This window comes from Apaloderma vittatum, unplaced genomic scaffold (genome assembly GCF_000703405.1).
Source record: "Apaloderma vittatum isolate BGI_N311 unplaced genomic scaffold, ASM70340v1 scaffold9227, whole genome shotgun sequence".
Classification (NCBI taxonomy): Eukaryota; Metazoa; Chordata; class Aves; order Trogoniformes; family Trogonidae; genus Apaloderma; species Apaloderma vittatum.
In genome coordinates, this window is record NW_009724508.1 from 14030 (window position 1) to 37460 (window position 23431).

The 23431-nt window shown below is 37.1% G+C and overlaps 1 protein-coding gene across 1 annotated transcript in view; it reads left to right on the top strand.

Annotated features, from left to right (window-relative positions):
- The window catches only part of PHF3 (PHD finger protein 3), a 30843-nt gene extending 7849 nt beyond the window's left edge, over positions 1-22994 (top strand). The window contains exons 3-14 of the mRNA XM_009872528.1: positions 5390-5717; positions 6667-6844; positions 9157-9307; positions 9422-9578; positions 10618-10734; positions 12472-12603; positions 13032-13164; positions 13692-13887; positions 16389-16536; positions 17967-18056; positions 19473-19668; positions 20839-22994. Coding sequence (XP_009870830.1) covers positions 5390-5717; positions 6667-6844; positions 9157-9307; positions 9422-9578; positions 10618-10734; positions 12472-12603; positions 13032-13164; positions 13692-13887; positions 16389-16536; positions 17967-18056; positions 19473-19668; positions 20839-22994 — 3982 coding nt within the window. The remainder of the gene's footprint in view (positions 1-5389; positions 5718-6666; positions 6845-9156; positions 9308-9421; positions 9579-10617; positions 10735-12471; positions 12604-13031; positions 13165-13691; positions 13888-16388; positions 16537-17966; positions 18057-19472; positions 19669-20838) is intronic.
- Positions 22995-23431: the final 437 nt, after the last annotated feature.

A 23431-nucleotide genomic window follows, 5' to 3' on the forward strand; every position in this document is an offset into this window, starting at 1 on the left:
TGAGGAAGGAGATTAAGGCTCAAAGTTTATAACCACCCTTAAGTTACATCTACATATTTTTTTAAGGATGGATGCTTGTACAGCAAATGAATCATTGTTGTGACAACATTCTTCACAAGAAACAGTAATTAAAATAATTATGACACCTTAGTTCTAGTATATGTTCATTGAATAGTATGAGCATGTTAAACACATGCAAGATGTCATCCATTTACAGTCATGGATGATGCTTTTTTTAAGTTTTCTGCCTGTTACTGCGTTCTTCCACTGTGAAAAGCCTTGCAATGTTAAAAGTTGTCATCCATATCCACCCACAGCTCTAGTAGAAATGAATGACAATATAAATAAAATAGCATTGTAGTGTATAATTATCAAATGGAGGGATTCCACTGTGTTTTATATTTATAGCTGTATCATTTTATTAGTATTTTTTTATGTATTATATTACTATGCTGCAGTATTAGTAGGTTTATTATTAATACTAGTACCATCAGGGAATTGGACAAATGGATAGCATAGCATGAGTTGTCTAATTGAGAAGTATGTTTGTGTATATACATGCAGTTTATAGAACACAGATTTGTGGCTTATGGTAGGAGTTGTAGTCTTCCTATTACTTTTTCAGTGTTTTGGGAAGTTCAGTGATTTTGTTTTTCGTGTTTTGTTGTTGGGCATGTTTTATGCATTCACTTTGAGCTCAAAGAGCGTAGAGTTGCTATTTACCCTGCTTGCTTCCTTTTTGGAGAGGTTCATGTAACATGAAAAACAAAGAAAATTATGCCTTTGAGGAGAAAAAGAAGCATATATTGCATAAAACATGGGTTATTGAAATAAGGAAATAAGTTTGCAGCGTCTTTTTCCTGTGCTGCAAATCCTGTGTGAAGAGATATGCTGATAGTTTTTTCTCTGAAGATATGTTGTTCTGCTTTCTAGAACATCAAAACCTTAAAAATCCTGTCACCTGTGTTTGCTTGTACAAAAAGCAAATGAGAAACTGCACATGTATATGTGCTCTGACAAGGTAGTGCAGATGGTTTTTGACAAACTCATTTCACTTGAGCTTTAAATTGAGCCCATACTACTTCACTGATGGGGAACTTAAGCTCTGCTAAAGCTGCTGTGAATATCTTTACTAATAACTTTTATTAGCTGAAGGAAAAACAGTTGCCTTCACACAGTGGCTCTGATTTAGCATTGACTCGACTGTAGCATCAGCGCACCTGAGACAGTTGTAATGTTACTGCAAATCTACAGCAGATTTTATGGAAGATTGGTGAACAGGGGCATGAAGGGTGGGGCAGAAATGCTTTAAATACGTAAGTCCTTAAAAAGATGTGCGTATGAGTGTATGTAAATTAATTTGAAAACATGGCCTGTATATTTTGAAAATAAATTCTCCAAGCCTGAGTTTTTCATTTAACAGGTAATTTACTGCAAATAACACATGAAGGAAAATCTCCCAGTTCTAAGAGAGGCTATGGAAGACTTGCATGATTGTATCTCTCCTTTTGTGTATCATCTATTACTTTCTGATTTTAAGGTATATCTTTTCAGGCTGATGTGTGAACTACCACATCATTCACTTCATCTAAAGGAATGAAACAGTAACATGCTCTGTGCAAAGCTCCCAGTGAACTGTAGTAATATCTGCTGTCAGCTCTTTTTAGATTTTCCTTAAAGAAAATTTTGGTTTTGTACTGAAGTCCAGTGAAAGCAGTTCTGTTATTCAATGTAGCACGATTTAATATTTTAAAACACATTTTTCTTTCTTTTCCAGCTTTACATCTTCCAATCCAGCCTTACAACATGGGTAAAACTCCTGCACTTCAAACTTGAAGCAATCTACAGTCAAAACTTTGGGTGTTTAATAGTCCAAGATATCAGAACCTCTTCAGTCACAATTCTGGCAGCGGTGCAAGAGGACACCCTTGATCCTTCAAGCCAGGATTCAGTTTCCCTTGACACTCCTTTTTAGTCTTTGAGCATTGCCCATTACTCAATTATAATTGCTGTTAAAAATCATAATTGTGTTTTGTGTGCAAATAAGTGAAACAGATAAAGATGTAAAAGTGGCCTTATGATGAAAAGGATCAAAAAGTATCCAAAAAGTATCAAAATCAGCATGTTCTCTCCCAGGTTCAGAAGTTGCAGTCTTGCAGTTGACTAGTGTGAAAATACTAGTAGAAACAGTGAATTTTTTAGGCAGGCAGTGCCAGTATTTTTATTACCATTTTGTGTAACCAGGTTTAAGCAAGATGGTTGTAAACACTACATTCCGTTTTATAGTACAGACTTCACAGACTTTTCCAGATTCTTTTCTGTCTTAGTTTCTGAATCCTGAATTCTGAAGCTTTATTATGTATGTTTAAATATAGTGTATTTGAAACGTTATTGTGAAGACTGGAATGAAGTCAAATGGTTATTCCATCTTCCGTAATTTGCTTAAAATGGCTTGAATGACATCTGTCTGTCTTGGTGTATATTCTTAGTGAAGAATGAACTTTTCTGAGCTGAATTCATTTCAAGGTGGTGTTTCAGTCTGGTGTTTGAGGTTTGGGTGGGGTTTTTTGTTTATTTTTTTTGATAGACCTGGAAATAAAGATGTAAGACTGGATGCCCATCCTGGTGCTTTACTTGTAACATACACCATCTCTATTGCCTGCTTACTGTGCGTGAGCTAAGCTAAAAAATTCCATGTACTGTAAAGTTGAAGATGTGCAGTATCTTGTGTATTTTAGTCTCTGGAGTTAATCTCTCCTTTTCTGCAAATTTAGTCAATTTTCTAAATATTAATCAAAATTTTGTTTTGGTTGCTAAAAGTTGCAGTCTCCCTTGCTGATTGAACAATTTAGTCTCCAATGCCTGAACTGACAAACTGGGGAAAAACTCCATATATTTTTAATAAAAGTTTTAGTAGCAGTTGTGGCTTCGAGACTGTGTATTCTTGATTTCCTTCTATTTTTAACCAAAAGGCATTCATTTATTAGCACACCAAAATACCCCTTAAGCAAGAAGCACTTGACTGTGTGCTTTGATCTTATTTCAGCTCCTCAGAGAATCTTAAGTTTGGTATTTTTGTAACCATTTTCAGTGTTCCCAAAGCTTTACTAGTATTTTCTTGCAGTGGTACAAGATGTAAAGCATCCTCTTACGGGTCCTTGCAGCTGTGAAGTAACCATTCACTCTGTATTTCTTGTCGTCACACGTTTGGCTCTAGGCCCTCGGAAGGCAGCAGTCATCTTTGTGGTGAAGGGCTGTCGCTTCTGTCTTTTCTTGTTGTGTCTCTGAATTCTGGCGTCTTACTCTGGTAAAACCATCAGAAGCAGTTGTCCCCTAATGTTACCTTTCATGTGTCTTCACTTTGTTGGAACACGGATCTTAAAGTGCTGATAAGCTGACAAAATGTGAAGGAACCTCTGTCTTCCTAATTGAAACTTTGAAAGAAATGGACAGATACTGTTTGCTAGCAATAATACCGTAATGTACTTGCAAATAAAAAAAATTAAAAATTGAGCAAATAGTTTTCTTTAAACTAGATTAAGTACTGGATTCTTCAGCTGTAGCAAACATCATAATAGGCTAGTGAATCTGGAAAAGACTTTTTCTCAAACTGTTGGAGTTTTAAGACTTCCCTAGATTCTTTTTGCACCAAAAGATTAGTAGAATTTAATTTTGATTTATTTTGGCTAAGCAATGACAGAACATAATGCCACAATATCTCTTATTTCACACATCCATTCTTGGATAGTAAGAATTATAATCTGTTGAGATACCAGTAGTTCTTGAATACAATACCTGCATCACGCCAGCTGGAGTGTTCATTTACAGTTCTAGAGAATTCCTCTGAGCATATTTTGTAATATTTATATGGTTTTCCAAAGTAGGTAAGTCAGCAGAAAGCAGAACCTAGCCTGAACAGGAACCATACATAAATTACTCTTAATTTTCCTTGGAATCATCTTACAAAAGAGATTTTATAGCATATTTGTTTAAGGAAGCAAGGTTTACAGGTCGATGTAGTTAGTGTGTTGAATATATTGCTGAAACAAACAGCATTTCATGAGTTACAGTTTGATCGGTTTTTTGTGAAATTTAAAAATAGTAATTAAGTAAACATGTTTTCAGTATTAACAAAGAACTCACACTTTTCATAATATACTTGCAGTCTTTCTGGATTTTCTTCAGACTATATAATAGTACATATATTTGATACAGTTTATGTAAGAATAAAACAAAAAACCTGAAAGAATATGTCAGTAATGCAAGAAGTCTTTTTACATCATTTGAAAACAGATCTTAAGTAATGATGCCAGGTTTGTTATTATAAGAAAGGACTGTAAAAAATGCCATGTAAATCTCCTGAAATAGATTATTGGGGTATTGTAACTTTGGAATTCCACGTCCTTCCCAAACAGTTCCACAGGAAATTGTACCTGTTAGTGCAGTGAGGTGCTAGTGCTACCTAATGAAGTTTTCAGAATGCTTCTTACAACGTTGTCAGAAATTACAGTTTTATTTTAGAGTAAATGATCTTCATAACACTTTGAAAATACTATCTGTACCCAAAGTTACTTTTACTTTTAATGTAGTGAAACAGGTGAGGTGACTCTGAGATGAAAGGTGCTCTTTAAGTGATCCTCATTTTGGTGTTTGAAACATTCTTTGAATGACTCTTAGCTCTGAATAAAACAGGCTAGCAACACCAAAGTGGCACGTACCTTACTTCAAGCAAACCAGCCAGTTGCTGCAAGCTAGACAGGTGTAGCTGGAAGCCAAACTCCAAGCCCTATATTTACTGGTAGAACAAAAGACAACTTGCTGAAAACAAATCAGTAATAATGATCTTTACATGTGATGTGAAATATCAGCTGGTTAGGATAGCTTGATGTTTCTGTGCTCATTTGTTGAAACACTTGAACATCTGCTGTGTTGTTGATAGGTTTCTGCTGTAAGAATGACCATATCTGAGGGAAAGCAAAGGATAAGATCTTGTGAGAAGGTTTACAGATGTTTTCAAACGCAGGTTTACAGTGTTTGAGAGTTGGTTGTTTTGGTTTTTTTTAGCTTTTACGTTCCTATCAATCTTTTTCATAGTAGTAGAATTCAAAAATCCCGTTGGTAGGATTTGGGGGCAGATTATAAAACCATAATGAGGTTATGATAGCCTCTTAGACTACTGCAAAAAAACAAAAATGCCAAAAAATATTTCTCAGGAAGACCATACCATGTTGTAAGGCTGGAGATGGATGTAAAGCTACAAAGCAAATCACTTACCAGGTAAGAGTGAGTTGTTGAGATGCACAAATCGAAACAAGTTGTACGCTCTGCTTAAGTTGCTGTATCTTCTTCTGTAGTCTGTACACTGATTTATGTCTTGCTTTGTTTTCAGGTTTATGGTGGGCTGTGGTAGATGTGATGATTGGTTTCATGGTGATTGTGTTGGACTGAGTCTTTCTCAAGCACAGCAGATGGGTGAAGAAGATAAAGAATATGTCTGTGTGAAATGCTGTGCTGAAGAAGACAAAAAAATGGAGTGTTTTGATCCAAGTGTACCAGATACTCAAATGAAGCTTGAAATCCATAGAGAAGAAAAAGCAATTGAGTGTGAAAAACTGGGGATTTCAAAGCCAACACCTACTTGTAATCTAAATGTAACAACTGAAAAAACAAAGCAAATGGAGGACACTGGGAAGCACAAAGTCAAAATCTTCAGACGGGTGTGTCTAATACTTAAAGGTTCTGTTACTAGGAGAGGAGTTTCCTCCTAAGCTCCTACCGTTTAAGACACCAAGTTTCAAACATTTTTGTGAACCTAATTTAAAACTTATCCATTATTATTTTGCTTCATTTTCATTTTATTTCATTTTCTAACTGTATTGACTCTTTTGAGGTGATGTTGCTAAACTCTTAAATATTGAGCACGTGCACATCACGTGTGTATATACACCTACACGTATAAGTGTGTACATAGAAATAGCGAAAAGTTTCGCACTTTGTTCTTTCAGACTTCTAACCATTTTAACAAGACATCTGTCAATTTGTTGTATGATATAAACCACAGATCTTTTAAATTTCTGTAAAACAATACACAAACAGTATTTTAGGTTCAATTGGTTTTAACTTCAGATTGTATGTAGAAGAAATGGTTAGGGCCTTTCTGCTTTGTGTGCCCTTTTACTAAGCAAAGGATAATTTGCAAGTGCACTGAGATGTTTCTGTTACAATTCTTTAGAGTTATGTTCATCATAACTTAATCTTATCCTTAATCCTAATCCTCTCTGTTTTATTTCTGAATAGTAGTATTGTAATTCTGACATGTAAACTATTCTGCTTAATTTTGGTTTACATTTACTTTCTAAACATAAGTGACTTCTTGTGGTTACACGGCTAAAACTGATTAAGGGGTGCTCATTGGTATCCCTGACCTTTTAAAATAACTGAAGGCATGGTGTTTTTGAACTGAAAATCGCCTCTGATGTTTTTGACCAGTATTTCAAAGAAAGTGTTCAGTAACGTTTTAGAAAATACTATACAATGGTACATACATCCAGAGAATTCATTATACAATATTCTTAAGATGAAAAAAAATGGAAAAAAAGTATGGTAATTAGATAGTGGTTCGTTGTAACATTCAGGAGCATGCTAACTTGTAAATGTTTATTTTAGGAATCTGGTGATGGGAAGAACTTGTCAGAGTCCAGAGACTCAGATACTAAAAAAGGGCAACATGTTCCTGCTCGAAAAGGATCACAAACTCCTGTAATTCCTCGGCGATCCCCTGAAGATAAAAATGAAAAAATAAATAAAGAATCCCTAAGTGTGGTTGAAAGGTCCACGAAATCAGGTACTAAATTTTGATGAAGTGTTCCGCGCTGTAATTCATGCACCGTGACAGATAATGACTTTCTTTATAGGATCAGTTTTTGAAACCACACTCTATAGTGCAAGTGATGATGATCTAAAGAGCTATTTGTTCCCATTACTTTTATGATCTTTATTTCTTACTTTTAAAATTTTATTTAGCAGGTAAATGTTTCCTCCTTCAGTAGTGGAGGATGCTCACGTAATCAAGAACGGGAAAAAAAAATACACAGAGACATCTTTGTATAAACTTCATTTCACAGTTCAGAAAACTTTGAAACACTCTTCCATAAAATACTGTGCAATATTTAATGTACATAAAAGTGTTAGAATTGCTGTATAAATTATACTCTGGCTTACTGATGTCTTCTGCACAACTTGACAAATAATTGTATCAATTAATTTCAAAGGGGAACATAATATTGCACACTGATACATCAGATTTTCATCTAGATTTATTTGAAAGGTTGAAGAGATGTATTTCCTCTCCCAGCATCCTCTGTCCCCTTCCAGCTCCCTGCCAGGAAGTGTTATTCTTCTAAGATCATGGTAATATGAAATTGTTGTCAGTTGGGAGCAAAGCTAGTGAGATTTTGTGTGAGAACTGTGTTTTTAACTCCTAAACTCAAGCTTTGAATTCTTGCCTGAAAAAAAAAAAATAATGAATCTGTTTTTCTAGTCTTTTGCCAATGCTGATGCATTCCAGAAACTCTTATTGGTGGAACAAAACAATTGAAAATATCAGAGTTAAATGTAAATCTAAAGTATTTTTTACTGAATGGTGTCTTTAGACTTGACATACCTTGTTGCTCAACTTTGAAATTCTGAGTCACAAAACAATTGACATCTAACTGCAGATTGCATGGAGTGAAATGGATCTTTGGCATCCGTAAATAATTGTTCTAAAATACATCAACTGAGCTGGGAGATGACAAAAAGATGTTTACAGTGATGGTTTCAGAATAGAAGTTAATCGAAAAATCATTTTGCAACAGAGAGGAGGCTTGGCAGTCTCATTTAGGACAATTAGCGTGAAATTATTAAGCAGCACATTTGTCTCGATCCCTTAACTGCTTCCGGTTGTGCTTATAGAGGCATTATATGTTGCCAATCTTGCCCATCACTTCACTGTTACAGGACTCTGTTTTCAGATGGTTGAAACTTTGCCAAAATGTTGCTGGCATCAGAGGGGCAAGGAGATTAGCAGAAAATTGTATTGAGCGAATAAAAGCATTGTTAGAGCTGCTTTACTTAACAAGCCTAGCATACGAATTGAATACTTTAGAGCACAGAATGGCAAACAGCTGTGTTGGGTCTGTCCCACCTTGCTGGTGTGGAAGCAGAGATCAACAATTTTTGATAGAGATTGTAGTCCTGTTAATGAGGGAGCTGATGATCCAGTCACACAGTCTACCCAGCAGAAAAGAAAATCTCTCTTCCTAGAGCTGCTTGAAAATGTAGTTGGTTCACTTCTGGTATTAATGTATTTTAAAATGCACTCAATAGGTGAAAGTAATAATAAAGAAACAGTTCTTTGTACCAACAAACACTCAAATTAGATCTTTATCAGTTTCCAGCTTTTCTGGAAAGTAGAAAGTGAATAAATTAACATTATTTACTTTCCATTAGTGGTATGTTCATGTTCTGAGACGAAAGAGCATTCAGTTGACACTCTGAAAGTTAAAATTAAAAGGAATTTGTGTGTTTTGCTATAATGATTTTAATTTGACTAGAAATTTCCGTTGTTTGTATTCATAACACAAACCTCATTATAGCCTTGTTTAAGCGTGCATGTTACCTGAATCAGAAGCTGAGATTTTTATAACTGAAATAATTCTGTTGGCTAACAGATACAGAAATATTAAGTTTAATGAAAAACACTATTTTAAAGTAAAGTTTAATGTGCCTATATTACGTACTTCCCAGTATATTATTTCTCACTTCTGTCTTGGAAAAAATCATCTATGCGATTACAAAAATTCAGAGTCAGAAACCCTACTTGAGATCAAATTAATAAGTGGTGGTCAGCTTAGCTTAGTGTAAAAGAAAAATATGTTAAGTCAGAGGGAAAACGTGCTGTTTGTTTCTGCTAAGGAAGTGTTTTTTGGATTAATCTATGTAATACAAAATCCAAACAAAGTAAGGAAAAACACCACAGCCACTCTGTGAAGTCTGTTCCTTTAGAAGTTCAGATCTTAGCATTTCCAAATACAACTTCATGACACTCAGCAACAGTAAAAGTTCATAGCAGCAGCTTGATTAGCTTACAGTTTTTAACTCTCTGTGTTTTGATAGGTGTTCATGAAAAACAAGAAATTAAGAAAAAGAAAACTGAGAAAGGATCCATTAGTGCAACACACCTGCCAGCCGTGCCAGCTGCCAAACCTTCTGCTGATCAGATAAGACAAAGTGTTAAGCAGTCTCTTAAGGAAATTCTGATGAAAAGGTAAAGATACATTATTAGTTTGTTATTGTACTTAATCTCCTTTCAGAAGGCAGAGAAAAAAATATTAATTATTTGGAAGCTTTTGGTAACTTTGGCTCTTGTGTACTCTCACAGATTGACAGACTCCAGTTTAAAGATCCCTGAGGAGAGAGCAGCAAAAGTTGCCACAAGGATAGAAAGAGAGCTATTTTCTTTTTTTCGGGACACTGACGCAAAGTATAAGAACAAATACAGAAGCTTAATGTTCAATCTGAAAGATCCTAAAAATAACGTATGTATTATTGGTCTGTTGTGCTTTACAGAAATCCTTTATTTGCTGTAGATTAAAGGAACAGTCTTTTATGTAGATACGTTATTAAGCCTTTCGCAATTTATCCTGTGTGTAATTTTTTAGATCGGTTTCATCATCTCTTTGATCTTGTTTGTCCTGTTGTGCACGCAGTGTTCTCTCTGTTCTTTTTTGCTTGTTCCCCATCATTAATTCTTTGACTCCTTGCTCCCAGTGTATCTTTCGTAGTGGTGTTTCAAAGTGTAGTGGATATAGCTTGCCTAATTTAAGTGTTTGTCTTTACCACCGATCTGGTGTGCAGGTTTCCCTGGCCCCTCCATGACTCTGTTGCTTACTGCATTGGCTTTTGTTTCTGTTCAGTAGCTTGTCTCGCTGTGCTTTTTCATGCCTAGATTTCTCAAGCTTGGTCTTCACTCTGCTTCCTGCTTTCTTGGAGCCCATTATTCAACATTATATCATCTCCTCAACTTCTGTCTTTTGTCCTTTTATAAGTTATAATTGTTTTGTCTGTAGTATTTTAAATTAGCGAACTGTAAATTACATGAACAAGCTACCTTCCCTCACTGGTTTCTCTTTGCTCACACTACTGTGGGGTGCTTTTTGTGCTAGGAACACAGTTCAGTCAGTGAAGAAGCATGGACATCCTCTTTAATACTATTTAATACTATTTTCTTTCTGCTCTGTAATGCAGGGGATTTGCACTTTTGCCAAAAAAAAAAAAAAGTCCAATTACAGCATTATGGATATAAACTCACCATCTCCTTTGGAACAACAGTTAATTATACGCCTGATTATTAAGGCTATATGTAAATACATTCTGTATGTAGAACAAATGAAACTCTGAAATTAAGCTTTTTATGTTATGAAATCTAGTACCACTTCCTACAGTAGGAGATAATTACAAAAGCATATGATCCCTGTAGCTGTCCTGAGGATGTTGTATGTCACTTCTCTGCTTTTTTTCCTGTTGTGAGCTGTTTTTGTCCTGATAGCAATAGTTACATTTTCTTCTTTCTTCTAGATATTATTTAAGAAAGTACTGAAGGGAGAGGTTACTCCAGACCATCTAATAAAAATGAGCCCAGAAGAACTGGCTTCCAAAGAACTGGCTGCTTGGAGACAGAGAGAAAACAGACATGTAAGATTTGTCAACTTATGTTGTGTATTTGACTGCCTAAGCATATCCAATTTCCTTTTTCAGGTTAAGTGAATGTAGAAAGAGCAGAATGCATGTTGCACAAGGCAACTCTGACTAATTGGGAGGATCTCTATAAATTATTTAGTATTCAAAAACCAAAGGGGATGTTAGGACAGAAGCAAAAGTTGTAATTGGGCAGTTAGTCTGGTGATAGTTCACTGCAGCTGCTTAGAAATGTCTGGTTTACAGCATTGAGTTTTTCTAATTTACAAAATCTGGATTTATGTTGGTAGAATCTTTGGTATTTATATACTGCTTTATAGAACTGAAAGTCACAAAATTTGAATAGTGTTAAATAGCATGTATTTCATGTTTTGGTTTTATGATACTAGGAATTGTGAGTTGTATCAGATGACTTCCATTAAAAAAATTAATGAGTAGGTAATGCAACATAGAATAGATGGAAATTCATCCTTCTGAATTCTGTGTGCTCACAATGAATGTTCAGTGATCAACAATTCAGTACAGTGGGCTGCTGTTTTTAGAGACTGCAGTTTGCATTGCAATATCAATTACTCCTGTTTTTTTTTTCCTTTTCTTTGCATATTATGGCTAGACCTGTTTATGAATCACAACTTGTTGCTACTTTCTGTGCAAAAACAGCAGTTAAATTATTCTGTTATCTCAGAGTTGGTTTGAGGTCCTAGAAAGGCATGAAAAGTTTGTTTATTCTGTAGCTACCTAAAGCCTGTTTTTTGTAGTATGTTTTTATTGCATTTATTTTTATAAACATCAATAAAATACTGAAAAGATCTTTACAAAACAGTATTCCACTCCTGTGAGGTACAGCTTCAAAACAAAAGCGTATGCTGCTCAAAAGTTAATGAAGGGTCCTATATATTTCATGGAAATACTTCAAAATTTCTAGAAGTTTAAATGGAATACAACTGTGTATTCCAAGTGTATTATTTGACTGTATTTTTCATTTTCCTACTTAAGACTTTGAGACTGCTACTTAATAATTTTTTTGAAGTTTTCCCAGTGTGTTCAAAAGTAACTGTAGGTGTTTGGCAGACAGATAAAGCAATCACAGAATCCTTGTTTCCTTAGGAAACTAGGCTTAAAATATTGAGGACAGCCAACACAAACTGTTTCTGGTTTAAGAAATAAAAATATGCTTTAAAAAGCAATTTTTTGAAAGAATGGTTTACATTTTATTTTTTTCAACAGAGCAAAGCAGCAGTGCTGATCAGAATTACCATATCCATTAGTTTAAAAATACATTAAAGTGTTCTTTTCTGAGGTAGAGTATTAGGTTTATGTACTGAAAAACAAGTTCTTGAAAAATCATAGAATCATTAATGTTGGAAAAGACCTCTTAAGATCATCAGCCCAATACTCAAATGATAAAAATCTGTATATGTGTTTCCTGTGCTTGTATTTTTTTTCTTTAGCTCTTGGAACATCAGAATTACCTGTCTTTAAATTTAGCATTGAAGGTCTGTTTTAGAACCTGTATTTGCATGCCCTGTAAGTACTTGGTGCACTGTAGGTGAATTTAGACCAGTTACTTCTGCATTTGCTTTATGAAACTACTTGACACTTGCAAAATAAGAATGTATTCTTTTTCCCCCAGAGGGTTTCCTAATTGCAATTCTGTTTTCTGTTGTTATATTTGTTCATTTTTCCAAATATTATTGCATGGAAATAAATATACATATCTTCCTGCTTTTACAGACAATTGAAATGATCGAGAAAGAACAGAGGGAAGTTGAAAGAAGACCTATCACAAAAATTACTCACAAAGGAGAAATAGAAATTGAAAGTGAAACACCAATAAAAGAACAAGAGGAAGTAATGGAAATTCAGGTAGAAAAGAAAACACGGCAACACAGTGTATTTAGTTCATAGATAATATGATTGTAAAGTGGTTTGTTTATGGTTTTGTTGTTCAGATCTGTACTCACACATTAGGTCTGTTTTGTGTTTAATGTTTTCTTTGACCTTACTTTTATTTCTGGGCCTGGTGTTTTTGGTTTTTCCATGTTCTGTCTGTAACTGCATGATGAATTCTGACAATAGTGGAAAATATTCGAAATGTTGCCTAAAAGCTATCATTCTTTTAGTTGCATTGGTAGATTTTGTAATAACCTTTTAGGCTATACAGCTGAAGGGAGAGTTTTATGACTGAAGGAAAGAAAATACCATAAACTATTCAAGCAATACAAGTAACAATATTAGGAATATTAACAGAGGGGGAAAAAAAGGCTAACTGAAATGTGTTTGACTTTACGTAGGAACCTAATACAAAGTTGTTTGAGAAGTCAGAAGAAGCTGAAAGAGATAAAGAAGTAAATGAATCTTCGTCTCCGGACACCACAAGTCAACATAAAAATCATCTCTTTGATCTTAACTGCAAAATCTGCATAGGTAATTTTGAAAAGAACATCAAAATAAACACACCGTGCTTGTATAATGCTTTTCCGTCATAAATCTTAGTATCCCTCAAAAATGTAAATAAGTGGTTTCTTTTTTCCCTAGTTTGCTGACAAAGATGTAGAAGCGGTGTTTTGCTTCGTAACTGACAAAGGAGACAATATTAAAATGATAGGCTATTGGCATAAACTTGTCTTCTATTTAATTTAAAAAAAGACAGCAGAGAAAGAAATCTCTTTAATGGCTGTACATGCTATTGTTCATTCCTCATTTCCATATACTGTCCCATTACAGTCGCAATATTTATGTGTAATATTAATATATACAATGTATATTTTTATATTTACAGTGTTATACATTGTAAATATATAAATTTATACATAGTATAAATATGTATAAAATGTATCACTTTTTATTCTATCCCACTTCAATGGCAGCAAGTAGTATTTCTGGTCTCCCTTGAGAGGAAGTCCTCTTTTGTTTCTTTAACAAAAAATACAAAGCATTGCACTTCTCTGCAGGTCGAATGGCACCACCTACTGATGATCTTTCTGCGAAGAAAGTGAAAGTGTCTGTCGGGGTGGCGCGGAAGCAGTCGGACAACGAAGCCGAGAGCATTGCAGATGCGCTTTCTTCAACATCAAGTATTTTAGCTTCCGAATTACTGGAAGATGATAAGCAAGACCCCTCCAAGTCATCATTCACACCTCTCCCAAAGTAATATAAACTGCAGAAGTAGTATTTTGAAGTTAAAAGTGTTATTAATCATGTTAAGCTATTCTGACTAAATACAATTTTTTTGTAACAGCATTTCATTAATCTGTTTATGCACTTGAAGTTGTGCACCTCTTCTTAGGAATGGGGTTCTCTGCTGGTGTAAATGATGCTATACATTTATTTAAATTATACTACTTACTGTGATTACACACTTCTGATTACCTTATGTTTTCTGCTGGACCAAGATCTAAAAAGGCATGTGAGTTTATGTTAAAAAAATCAGGATTTAGATTTATACTATATTTTGCTACTAAGTAACATAGTATGTACAATGCTGCAGTTGAATGAGCCTGTGTTTGTGTATAAAGCTAGGGAATTCGAGATTGCTCCAAGCAACACTGTCACTGATAAATCCCATCTAGTTTCAAATCTCAAAGCAACACTTTTCTAGAAATGACAATTAACAGCAGCTTTTCTAGTGTTTTGTAATATTTGCTGTCAGCACTCTCTTTGTTTTGTTCCACACTCTGCTACCCACTGAAGAGCGAATTACAATTTATGAGGCTGTGGGGTTTTTCAGGTTTGAAGGGAGGGTTTTCTAGAAAAAAAATCGACTCCCAGTTTTTAGGATTGACCAGAGTTCATGCTCAAATTCTGCCTTTATCAGGACAGTGTGATCCTGTGCCAAGGACAGTGGACTTGAATATCTTCCTGAAGATTCAAGCTAGCTTAGGCAGAAAGAAGTATACATTACTGTGTTAATGTAAAAACACAACATCTGGTACTACCGAACTGTTGGCTGAAAAGTAATAGCATACCTAGACTATTTTAATAGCAATTGATATGTGGCTGTAACCTTTTCCATAAGGAAACCCTCAGGCTGAGAAACACTCTCCTGTGAAATTATTTAAGTCTTCCCATTTATTGTTTCCATCTGCATTGTTGACAAAACAGGATTTTCTTTTTGAAAGGGGGAAACCCCTTGTTTTGTACAGATGATACTGGAATTGGGAAGCTGTGGAAGTGGTGCATGGGTGAGAAGAGATGAGGATCCAGCTTGTGGGGCAGGGGAAGGGCAATGCAGGTATTCAGGTGTTGGGCAGACAGGGTTGTAGCAAAAACTAGGAGCTAGGAAAGCAGAGCAAGGCAGTCTGTTGTCTTCTTCCCTCCTTCCTGTGCCAGGGGAAGATCTTATAGAATCATAGAATGGTTAAGGTTGGAAGGGACCTGGAAGATCATCTAGTTCCAATCCCCCTGCTGTGGGCAGGGACACCTCTCTCCCACTAGTCCCGGTTGCTCACAGCCCCATCCAGCCTGGCCTTGAACACTTCCAGGGATGGGGCATCCACAGCTTCTCAGGCAACCTGTTCCAGTGCTTCACCACTCTCATGGTGAAGAATTTTTTCCTTATGTCTAAATCTGCCCTCTTGCAGTTTCAGGCCATTGCCCCTTCAGGCCCTTGTAAAAAAGCTCTTCTCCAGCTTTCCTGTTCATGGATGGGCAGGCTGCTATTAGGTCACCCCGGAGCCTTCTCTAAGTTGAATAACCCCAGCTCCCTCAGCCTGTCTTCATAGCAGAGGTGCTCCAACACTCTAATCATCTTTATGACATCCATGTCCTTTTTGTACTGTGGGCTCCAGAACTGGGCACAGTGCTCCAGGTGGAGCCTGAGCAGAGTAGAGGGGGAGAATCACCTCCCTCGACCTGCTGATCACGCTGCTTTTGATGCAGCCCAGGACACAGTTCGCTTTTTGGGCTGCAAGTGCACACTGCCAGCTCGTGTTGACCCTCTCATCAACTTGCACACCCAAGTCCTCCTCCGCAGGGCTGCTCCCAATCTGTTCTTGGCCCAGCCTGTATCTGTGCTTGGAATTGCCTCGACCCAGGCATAGGACCTTGCACTTGGCCTTGTTAAACTTCATGAGGTTGGCCTGGGCCCATCTCTCAAGCCTGTCCAAGGTCTCGCTGGATGGCATCCCTTCCCTCCAGCATGTTGACCACTCCACAGAGTTTGGTGTTGTTGACAAACTTGCTGAGGGTGCACTCTGTCCCACTGTCCATGTTGCTGACAAAGATGTTAAATAGCACTAGTCCCAGTACCCGTCTTTGCAGGACACCACTCGTCACTCGTCTCCACATGGACAATGAGCCATTGATCGCAACTCTTTGACTGCGACCATCTCGCTAATTCATTATCTATCGAGTGGGCCTGCAGCACCTGTATGTGTCCTTTCCAGTAGCATTTAATAACTTGGACTAAATCACTTCTGTATTCTCAAAAGATACAGCACTGAACTAATATGCTGCTTGTCTGACTGTTCCTCCTGTAACCTCTGTCTGCTTCACTGGAAGGGGATATGGTTGTCTACCTCTCTCTTTTCATTGACTCTCAGTTATGCTTAACTAAAAAAGAAACTTCTTAATGACATGTGATTATTAAGGTTTACGTTATCTTGTGATATATCATGTTCTAAACAAAATCATTCTCTGTTGTTTTTTAGGTCAGAAACGCCTGGTACTGTGGAATGTGAAAGTCTGTTTCTGGCACGCCTGAATTTCATCTGGAAGGGTTTTATCAATATGCCTTCAGTGGCAAAATTTGTTATTAAGGCTTATCCAGTTTCTGGCTCTTTTGAATATTTAACGGAGGTATATATATTTCCTGCAAAGAATGAATAATTCATTTATTAACTTTAGCAACTTGTTTATCTTGTCATCTAATAATAGCACAATGATGAAGGGCAGTGAAGCATGATCATTGTACTGAGTAAAGTATTTGTGGGAAGACATAGGTTAGGATATTTTTCAGTATTTTTCAGTTTGTCCTACATGGATCTGTAGTTCATCAGGATTCAGGTTCTTTGAGATATTTTAACATGTTTTGCTCTCATCTTACTGTAAAGTATTTCTTGAGGATAAGCAGCCATATTTCTAGAGCTGGTTTTATAGAAGTTGAATGATTTTTTGTTTATTGTGGAGCATCTTCTATAATATGAAGTGGCAAGGAAAGATAGGACAGAATTTCCTACTGAAATAACCACTTTGATGCCTTCCATTTTCTGAATTAGAGGTGAGAAAATTGTAGCTTATTTCTGAATTCAAAGCATTAAAAAGTCGATACTAATTTTTGGAAGAGAGATGTCTAATGGTGGTTTCTGTTGACAATGGAAGATTCTACAACAGAAACCTACGTAACTTTATTTTTTGTATCTATCTGGTGGAAATTCGCATCCTAACCTTTCATTCTAAGACTAAATTGTACCTAAAAGAAAAAAAAAAAAGGTTGTGCAGTGTTCTCATCAGTATCTGAGACGCAGGAAAAGGATGCAACTAGTTATAACAGTTGTCTTTGTGTCATAAAATAAAGATCAGAGAGCTCGTAAGGCACAGTGTTACTTCTTGCCAGTGACCCTGGATGCATTGGCTTTCTAGTTAATAGGACTTTTAGGTTTTCTGCAAATCTTCCATGAAGTGCACGGCATGCAATACCCTTTAGTATTAAAGGATTGTTTTATGAATATGATGTGCCTTTCAAATATCTTCTGCTTTATTTCAAGAAGCTGTTTTTCGTAGGTTTTCCTAAATGCTTCTGAAAGTCTGTGTTTATTACTTGTCAATAGTGAACTTGATAGTATCCAAGAACAAGTTTATTTCTCTATATACACATGTAGGTTATGGTTTCCCCTAATAATTCAGATTTTAAAAGTTTATTATATACATAGGTGTGGGGCTTTCATAGCAGTTTGATATTACAGATGTCGTTTGAGTTTTTCTAGAGCACTTTACAGTTCTTTGTAGTCAATGTTGCAGAAATTAATAATTTTGAGGAGTTATAGATGACCAGTATTAAATGATAACGAATAGTGCAGATTGTTGGCTTTGCACTGAGAATATTAATTTCAATGTCCAAATTTTGTATTAATTTGTTTCTACTGTTGTAACCTCTACTGATATTTTAAAATTATACTTTAAGAACTAGAAGACTTAAGTATGTTTTGAATATATGAAACAGATACTGGATGAAGGATTTACCTCAATTTTTTGCATTTGATTCAGGTTTTTGTTGTCCTTTCTTATAGGATTTACCTGATAGTATTCAAGTAGGTGGCAGGATATCTCCTCACACTGTCTGGGAATATGTAGAAAAAATCAAAGCTTCAGGGACCAAGGTAAGAAGTTTACATCCTGAAGACTTCCTGTTTAACATATATCCTATTCGCCCTAAAGACTTCCCCCCCATGCCCCGTGGAACATTTGCAAACTACATGATGCTTTAAGGATAATTGATGATTATGTTAGCTCAGTCTGTTGAGCGTGGCGCTGACAACGCCAAGGTCGCGAGTTCAATTCCCGTTCAGTCCCCATATGTTGCCTGATCTAGCCGACAGGTGGCGACCCTGGCGACAGGGAGGCTGGATTAAAATGATCTCTAAGGTCCCTTCCAGCCTAGGCCATTCTATGATTCTATGATTCTATGTTGGAATAGGATGGATGGCAGCTGGTGGTGGTTGTTTTCTTACTAACTTTAACCTCTTATTTGCTTTTTGAAAATACCTGTATTCCTTTGGGACAGTAACTCAGCATAAATGTTTGGATACCACGACTCAAGTGTCACCGTTTTGTTTGGGTACTGTTAAAATGCGCAAAACCACCTCGGTGGTCCTCTACTGGATCTGTCCCAATATGTGGAGGTTGTTCTTGTGCTGGGTAGCCCAGAATTAGGTAGTGTTCCCCAAATGCTGTCTCACAAGTGCTGGATAATAAAGAATAATAAATTCCCTTGGCCTGCTGGCAGCTTTGGTTCTGACACCAAGCATGCGGTTGGCCTTCTTGGCGTGAACACATTTCTGGTTCGCACTCAACTTGCACGCCAGGACTCCCACGTCCTTTGATGCCAAACTGCTCTGCAGCCGGTCAGTGTCCTGTCCTGCCCTGGTGCGTGGGGTTCCTCCATCTTGAGGTGCAAGGTTTTGCCTTTGCTGACCTTCGCAAAGGTCAGCCCCTTTTGTCAGCCTCCTCAGTTTCCCCCATATGGCAACCAGCCCTTCAGCACATCGACCGCTGCCCCTGGTGAGGTGCCCCCTCAGTCTTGCAGGGGCTCTCCTGTCCCATCTTCCGGGTCATTCGTTAAGCCATTAAACAGTGTCAGCTCCTGAGCTGGGCCTTGGTCGTCATTCTTGGATCTCTGTGGTCTTCCTCTAGTATTAACAGATCTCTCGGACACCGTAAACTACAAAATAAAGCTTTATAGGACTTTAAAGCGTGGGGAGGGGAGTAATTACTTGGAAACTGGTGTGGTTCTCTAGAACTTGCTATTTAACTGGCTGATAAAGTGTGGGCTTTTTTGTCGTGCACTGCAATTATTTTTTTTTTTAATACTAAGTACTTTTTATTTATTTTCTCAAGTTTTTCTTGTTTATATTTGGCCCTCTTTCTGTACCTTCCGCCTCTGTTGTTCTCTGCCTTCTTACAGAGGCTTTTTCTCCACCTCCAAACTGTGCTTTTAAATAAAAAGAGGTCAAAACAACTAGAATTTTGTGGAAAAATGTATCTGACCATCTTTTTCTCTCTCTTTTTGTAAACAGGAGATCTGTGTAGTTCGTTTTACCCCAGTAACTGAAGAGGATCAGATATCCTATGCATTGTTGTTTGCCTATTTCAGCAGTAGAAAACGTTACGGAGTAGCAGCCAATAACATGAAACAAGTGAAAGATTTGTACCTCATCCCTTTAGGTTCCTCAGATAAAGTCCCACATCATCTTGTGCCTTTTGATGGGCCTGGTAAGTACAACTTGGAATTTGGAACTGTATTATCTGAACGCTACTTAAATAAGTTCACAACAGAAATACAAGAGAAAATTTGATTTAAAAATGCCAGTTATTCTGTTCAAACATGTCCCGAGTTTTCCAGTATATCAGCTTCCTTGAAAATACATTAATTTCCCAATGTAAGACTTTTCTGATACTTTAAAATATTGCCCAAAAAACCCTCTGTGCGTAGCTTTTTCACATTTACAACATTTTTCCTCTAACCTAGGTGGCTTTGTAGGTTAAATTTCAGTAAATTTAGTGATGCAAGTGAACTGTCATAGTAGTCTACTGCATTCCAAATTGATACTGTAACTTCAAAACAGTATTTTTTTATTATTTGAAATGTACTAATTCCTTTTCTCTCAAGTGTTCCAAATTTCCTTAAAAAAAGAAAGACATAGAAAGTTTGAAAAACAGATGGGCAAGGAAGCAAAGATCCTGAAATGGGTCTCAGTTGTTCTGCTTTTGCCTCAGTTATTTTGTATCAATTTATTTTGGTTATAAAAAATTGTGGATGATTTCTTCTTTTGAGATGGGCAGGGCCGAAATGAAGAGAGTCGGAGCTACAATTCATAATTTTTTTTTTTTTTTTGCAAGAACCTAAATTGTACAGAACACAATACATAGTGAAGAGATAGCTAATAGTGTATCGTGAAACACAGCTCCTTCCTGGAATGAGAGCAGCGTTTCAGGAACTTGCTCTTTGTGTGTCTGTGAAGTATGTCGATCACAAGTTGATGAAGAGGCTTTCTGGTTGCAAGTGTGCTGTTTGTTTTAACTCTCATGCTTTGCTACCACTGTTACCAGGCTGTAGCTCTGTTACAATAATATGATGTTTAACTTCTGTGACTGATATCCTATATCCCAGTTTCATGTTCTGCAATCTGAAGTTACGGTGGGCAGATAGAGTACTTAAACCAATTTTAATTTGCAGTGTTTGAAGACATAACTTGGTTGTTGGGAAAACATTTTTGATTATTTGAAGTATTGCTCCTCGTGTTTAATGATGGAAATTTCAAATGTCATAAAATGCATACTTTCTGTAAGATATTAGAAGAGTCTGGGGGGTTATTTTTGTTAAAATGATTGCCTTAACCAAAACATACGGAGATGATAAATTGCTGTTACAATTTTGCACAGGGATTGAAATACATCGACCAAATTTATTACTGGGATTAATAATTCGCCAGAAAATGAAGAGGCAGATTTCCGCTGTCGCAAGTGTTACTAGTAGCTTTGCTGATGAAGCTTCTGAAAGTACGTTGTGTAACTTGCCACCAGAGAAGAAGAGCAAGCCAAACAAACCTGAAGTCTCTCATCATGAGTTGGCACTGGAAGAAGAGGAGGAAAATGATTTTTTTAACTCCTTCACAACTGTGCTACACAAGCAGAGAAATAAACCTCAGCAATCTAATGTAGAAGATGTTCCTGCAGTTGTTGAACCATTGGTGGAAAGTACCAAACATGAACCACCGAAGCCTCTCAGATTTCTTCCTGGAGTCTTGGTTGGGTGGGAAAATCAGCCTTCTGCTCTGGAGCTAGCAAATAAACCGTTGCCAGTAGATGATATTCTGCAAAGCCTATTGGGTACGACAGGGCAGGTGTATGAACACAGCAAGTCTGAAGCGAGTCCCAGCGAAGAGATACCGTTGTTAAATGAACCAGCAACCTTAAAAGAAGAAAACATGGTTGTTGCTGATGTCACTCCTGAAGTTACTGAAGCGAAGACTGGTTTGGGTGATCTACAAGAATCCACTAACAGTGCTCCAGCTGGGGATGCAGCAGCTGTAGGGACCACAAGTTCTGCAAGAAGCACTGGATCTTTAATGGGGCTGAGTCTTAAGGGAAAACCTCCGGATGTCTCCACAGAAGCGTTTTTAGCAAATATATCTGCTCAGTCACAGAATAAAGAAACTGAAGAAACTAAAGAAAATGATGTAAAGCGGCAGTTGCCTGACAAGGATAACGTTGCACAGGAAGTTAGAAGGACCCCAAATTCCAGCTTCTCTTCTTCCTCATCAAACACAGGGAAAAAGCCCAGTGAGAACAACATTAATGTAGGCTCTGCTGAAGTCACCACTGTCAATACCTCTAAATCACCACCATTTATTAATCTTAAAAGAGACCCTCGGCAGGCAGCTGGGCGAAGTCAGCAGACTAATGCTTCAGAAAACAAGGAAGGAGACGTTAGCAAAAATGAAGACCGGCAGAACGCTTCAGGAAATGATCAAACGGAACCAGAGAATAAACAAAGTGATGCACAAACCACTGAGACGCAGTACAGTTCAACCGCAGCAAAAGCAGATAACGCCACTGCATCACAAGTGGAAGATACCAAACACTCGCCGGAAGATGGACTGATGCAAAACATTGAAACACTGAACTCGTTTCGAAGAGGACCAGCAGCAGCAGCAGCTTCATCTCATTTTGAAACCGAAAACTCTTCTCGTTCTGAATTCATTTCCAAAGGCCCAACCCCTATTACAAGTGGCAGCTTCTCGTCTGTTAGACCTCCGCAGCAGAATTTTCAGCATCCTAAATCGAACCCACCTGGATTTCAGTTTCAGGCTCCTGCACCTCATAACTTCCCTCCACAGAACAACCCTATGTTTGGATTTCCTCCTCATTTACCACCTCCACTTCTTCCTCCTCCTGGCTTCGGCTTTCCTCAAAATCCAATGATGCCATGGCCACCAGTAGCTCATTTATCAGGTCAGCCACCACACTATGCTGGACCCATTGCACAAGGGCTACCAGTGGCTCACAAACAGTCAAGATTTTTGGGACCAGAAAATTTTTTTCAGAGTAAAGACAGTAGGAGACCAGAAAGACGCCACAGTGATCCTTGGGGCAGACAAGAGCAGCATTTGGAGAGAGCGTTCAGTAGGGGAAAAAACGATCAACATAGACAGAGGTTTTACAGTGAATCCCATCACCAAAAGAAAGACAGACATGAAAAGGAGTGGAACAACGAGAAATATTGGGAGCAAGATTCTGAAAGAAATAGACGCAGGGACAGAAACCAGGAGAAGGAAAGAGAGAGGAAGAGTAGAGAGGAAGGACAGAGAGACAAAGAAAGATTGCGATCTCCACACAGCGATAGGGCTGCTGATGGGAAAAGCCCCCGAGAGACTAGAAATCCCGAAAAAAAGACAGAGAAGCCTAAAAGTGAAGAACAGCCTGATGAAAAAGATAAGGAGAGGGAGAAAAGCAAAGAGAAGCATAGAGAACGAGAAAGTGAAAAGAACAGAGAGAGACATAGGGACCACACTGACAGAACTAAAAGCAAAAGGTAAAAAGATGCAGGCAGTCTTTGAAAATCCTATTTAAATAAAATGATAGAGTAATGTCGTAAAACTTTGTATAAAAAAAAAAAAAAAGCCTGCTAGGATTGTGCCATCTTTTTTATTCAGTGTTGGTGTTTTGCAGAAACAAGTCTGTGTTTTGGTACCACTCGGCATACCAATACTCATCCTTTTTTTTCATTATACCAACTATCGCTAGAAGTAGGAGTTTAATATTTTTAAAAAATTTTACATTGCTGTATATTCAAAATTTTAAAGATTTCTTTTATTAATATGCAATAAAGGCTTAGAAATTTTCTTAGCTGATGAAGCTGGCTTTAGTCAAGTCTGCAGTATAGTTGCTGCCTTTGGTAATTTGTGCTCTCTTCTGTTTTAAGATGCTCTGATAATTTTAAAGGTCAATTTCATACAATAACCTTCTTTTTAAA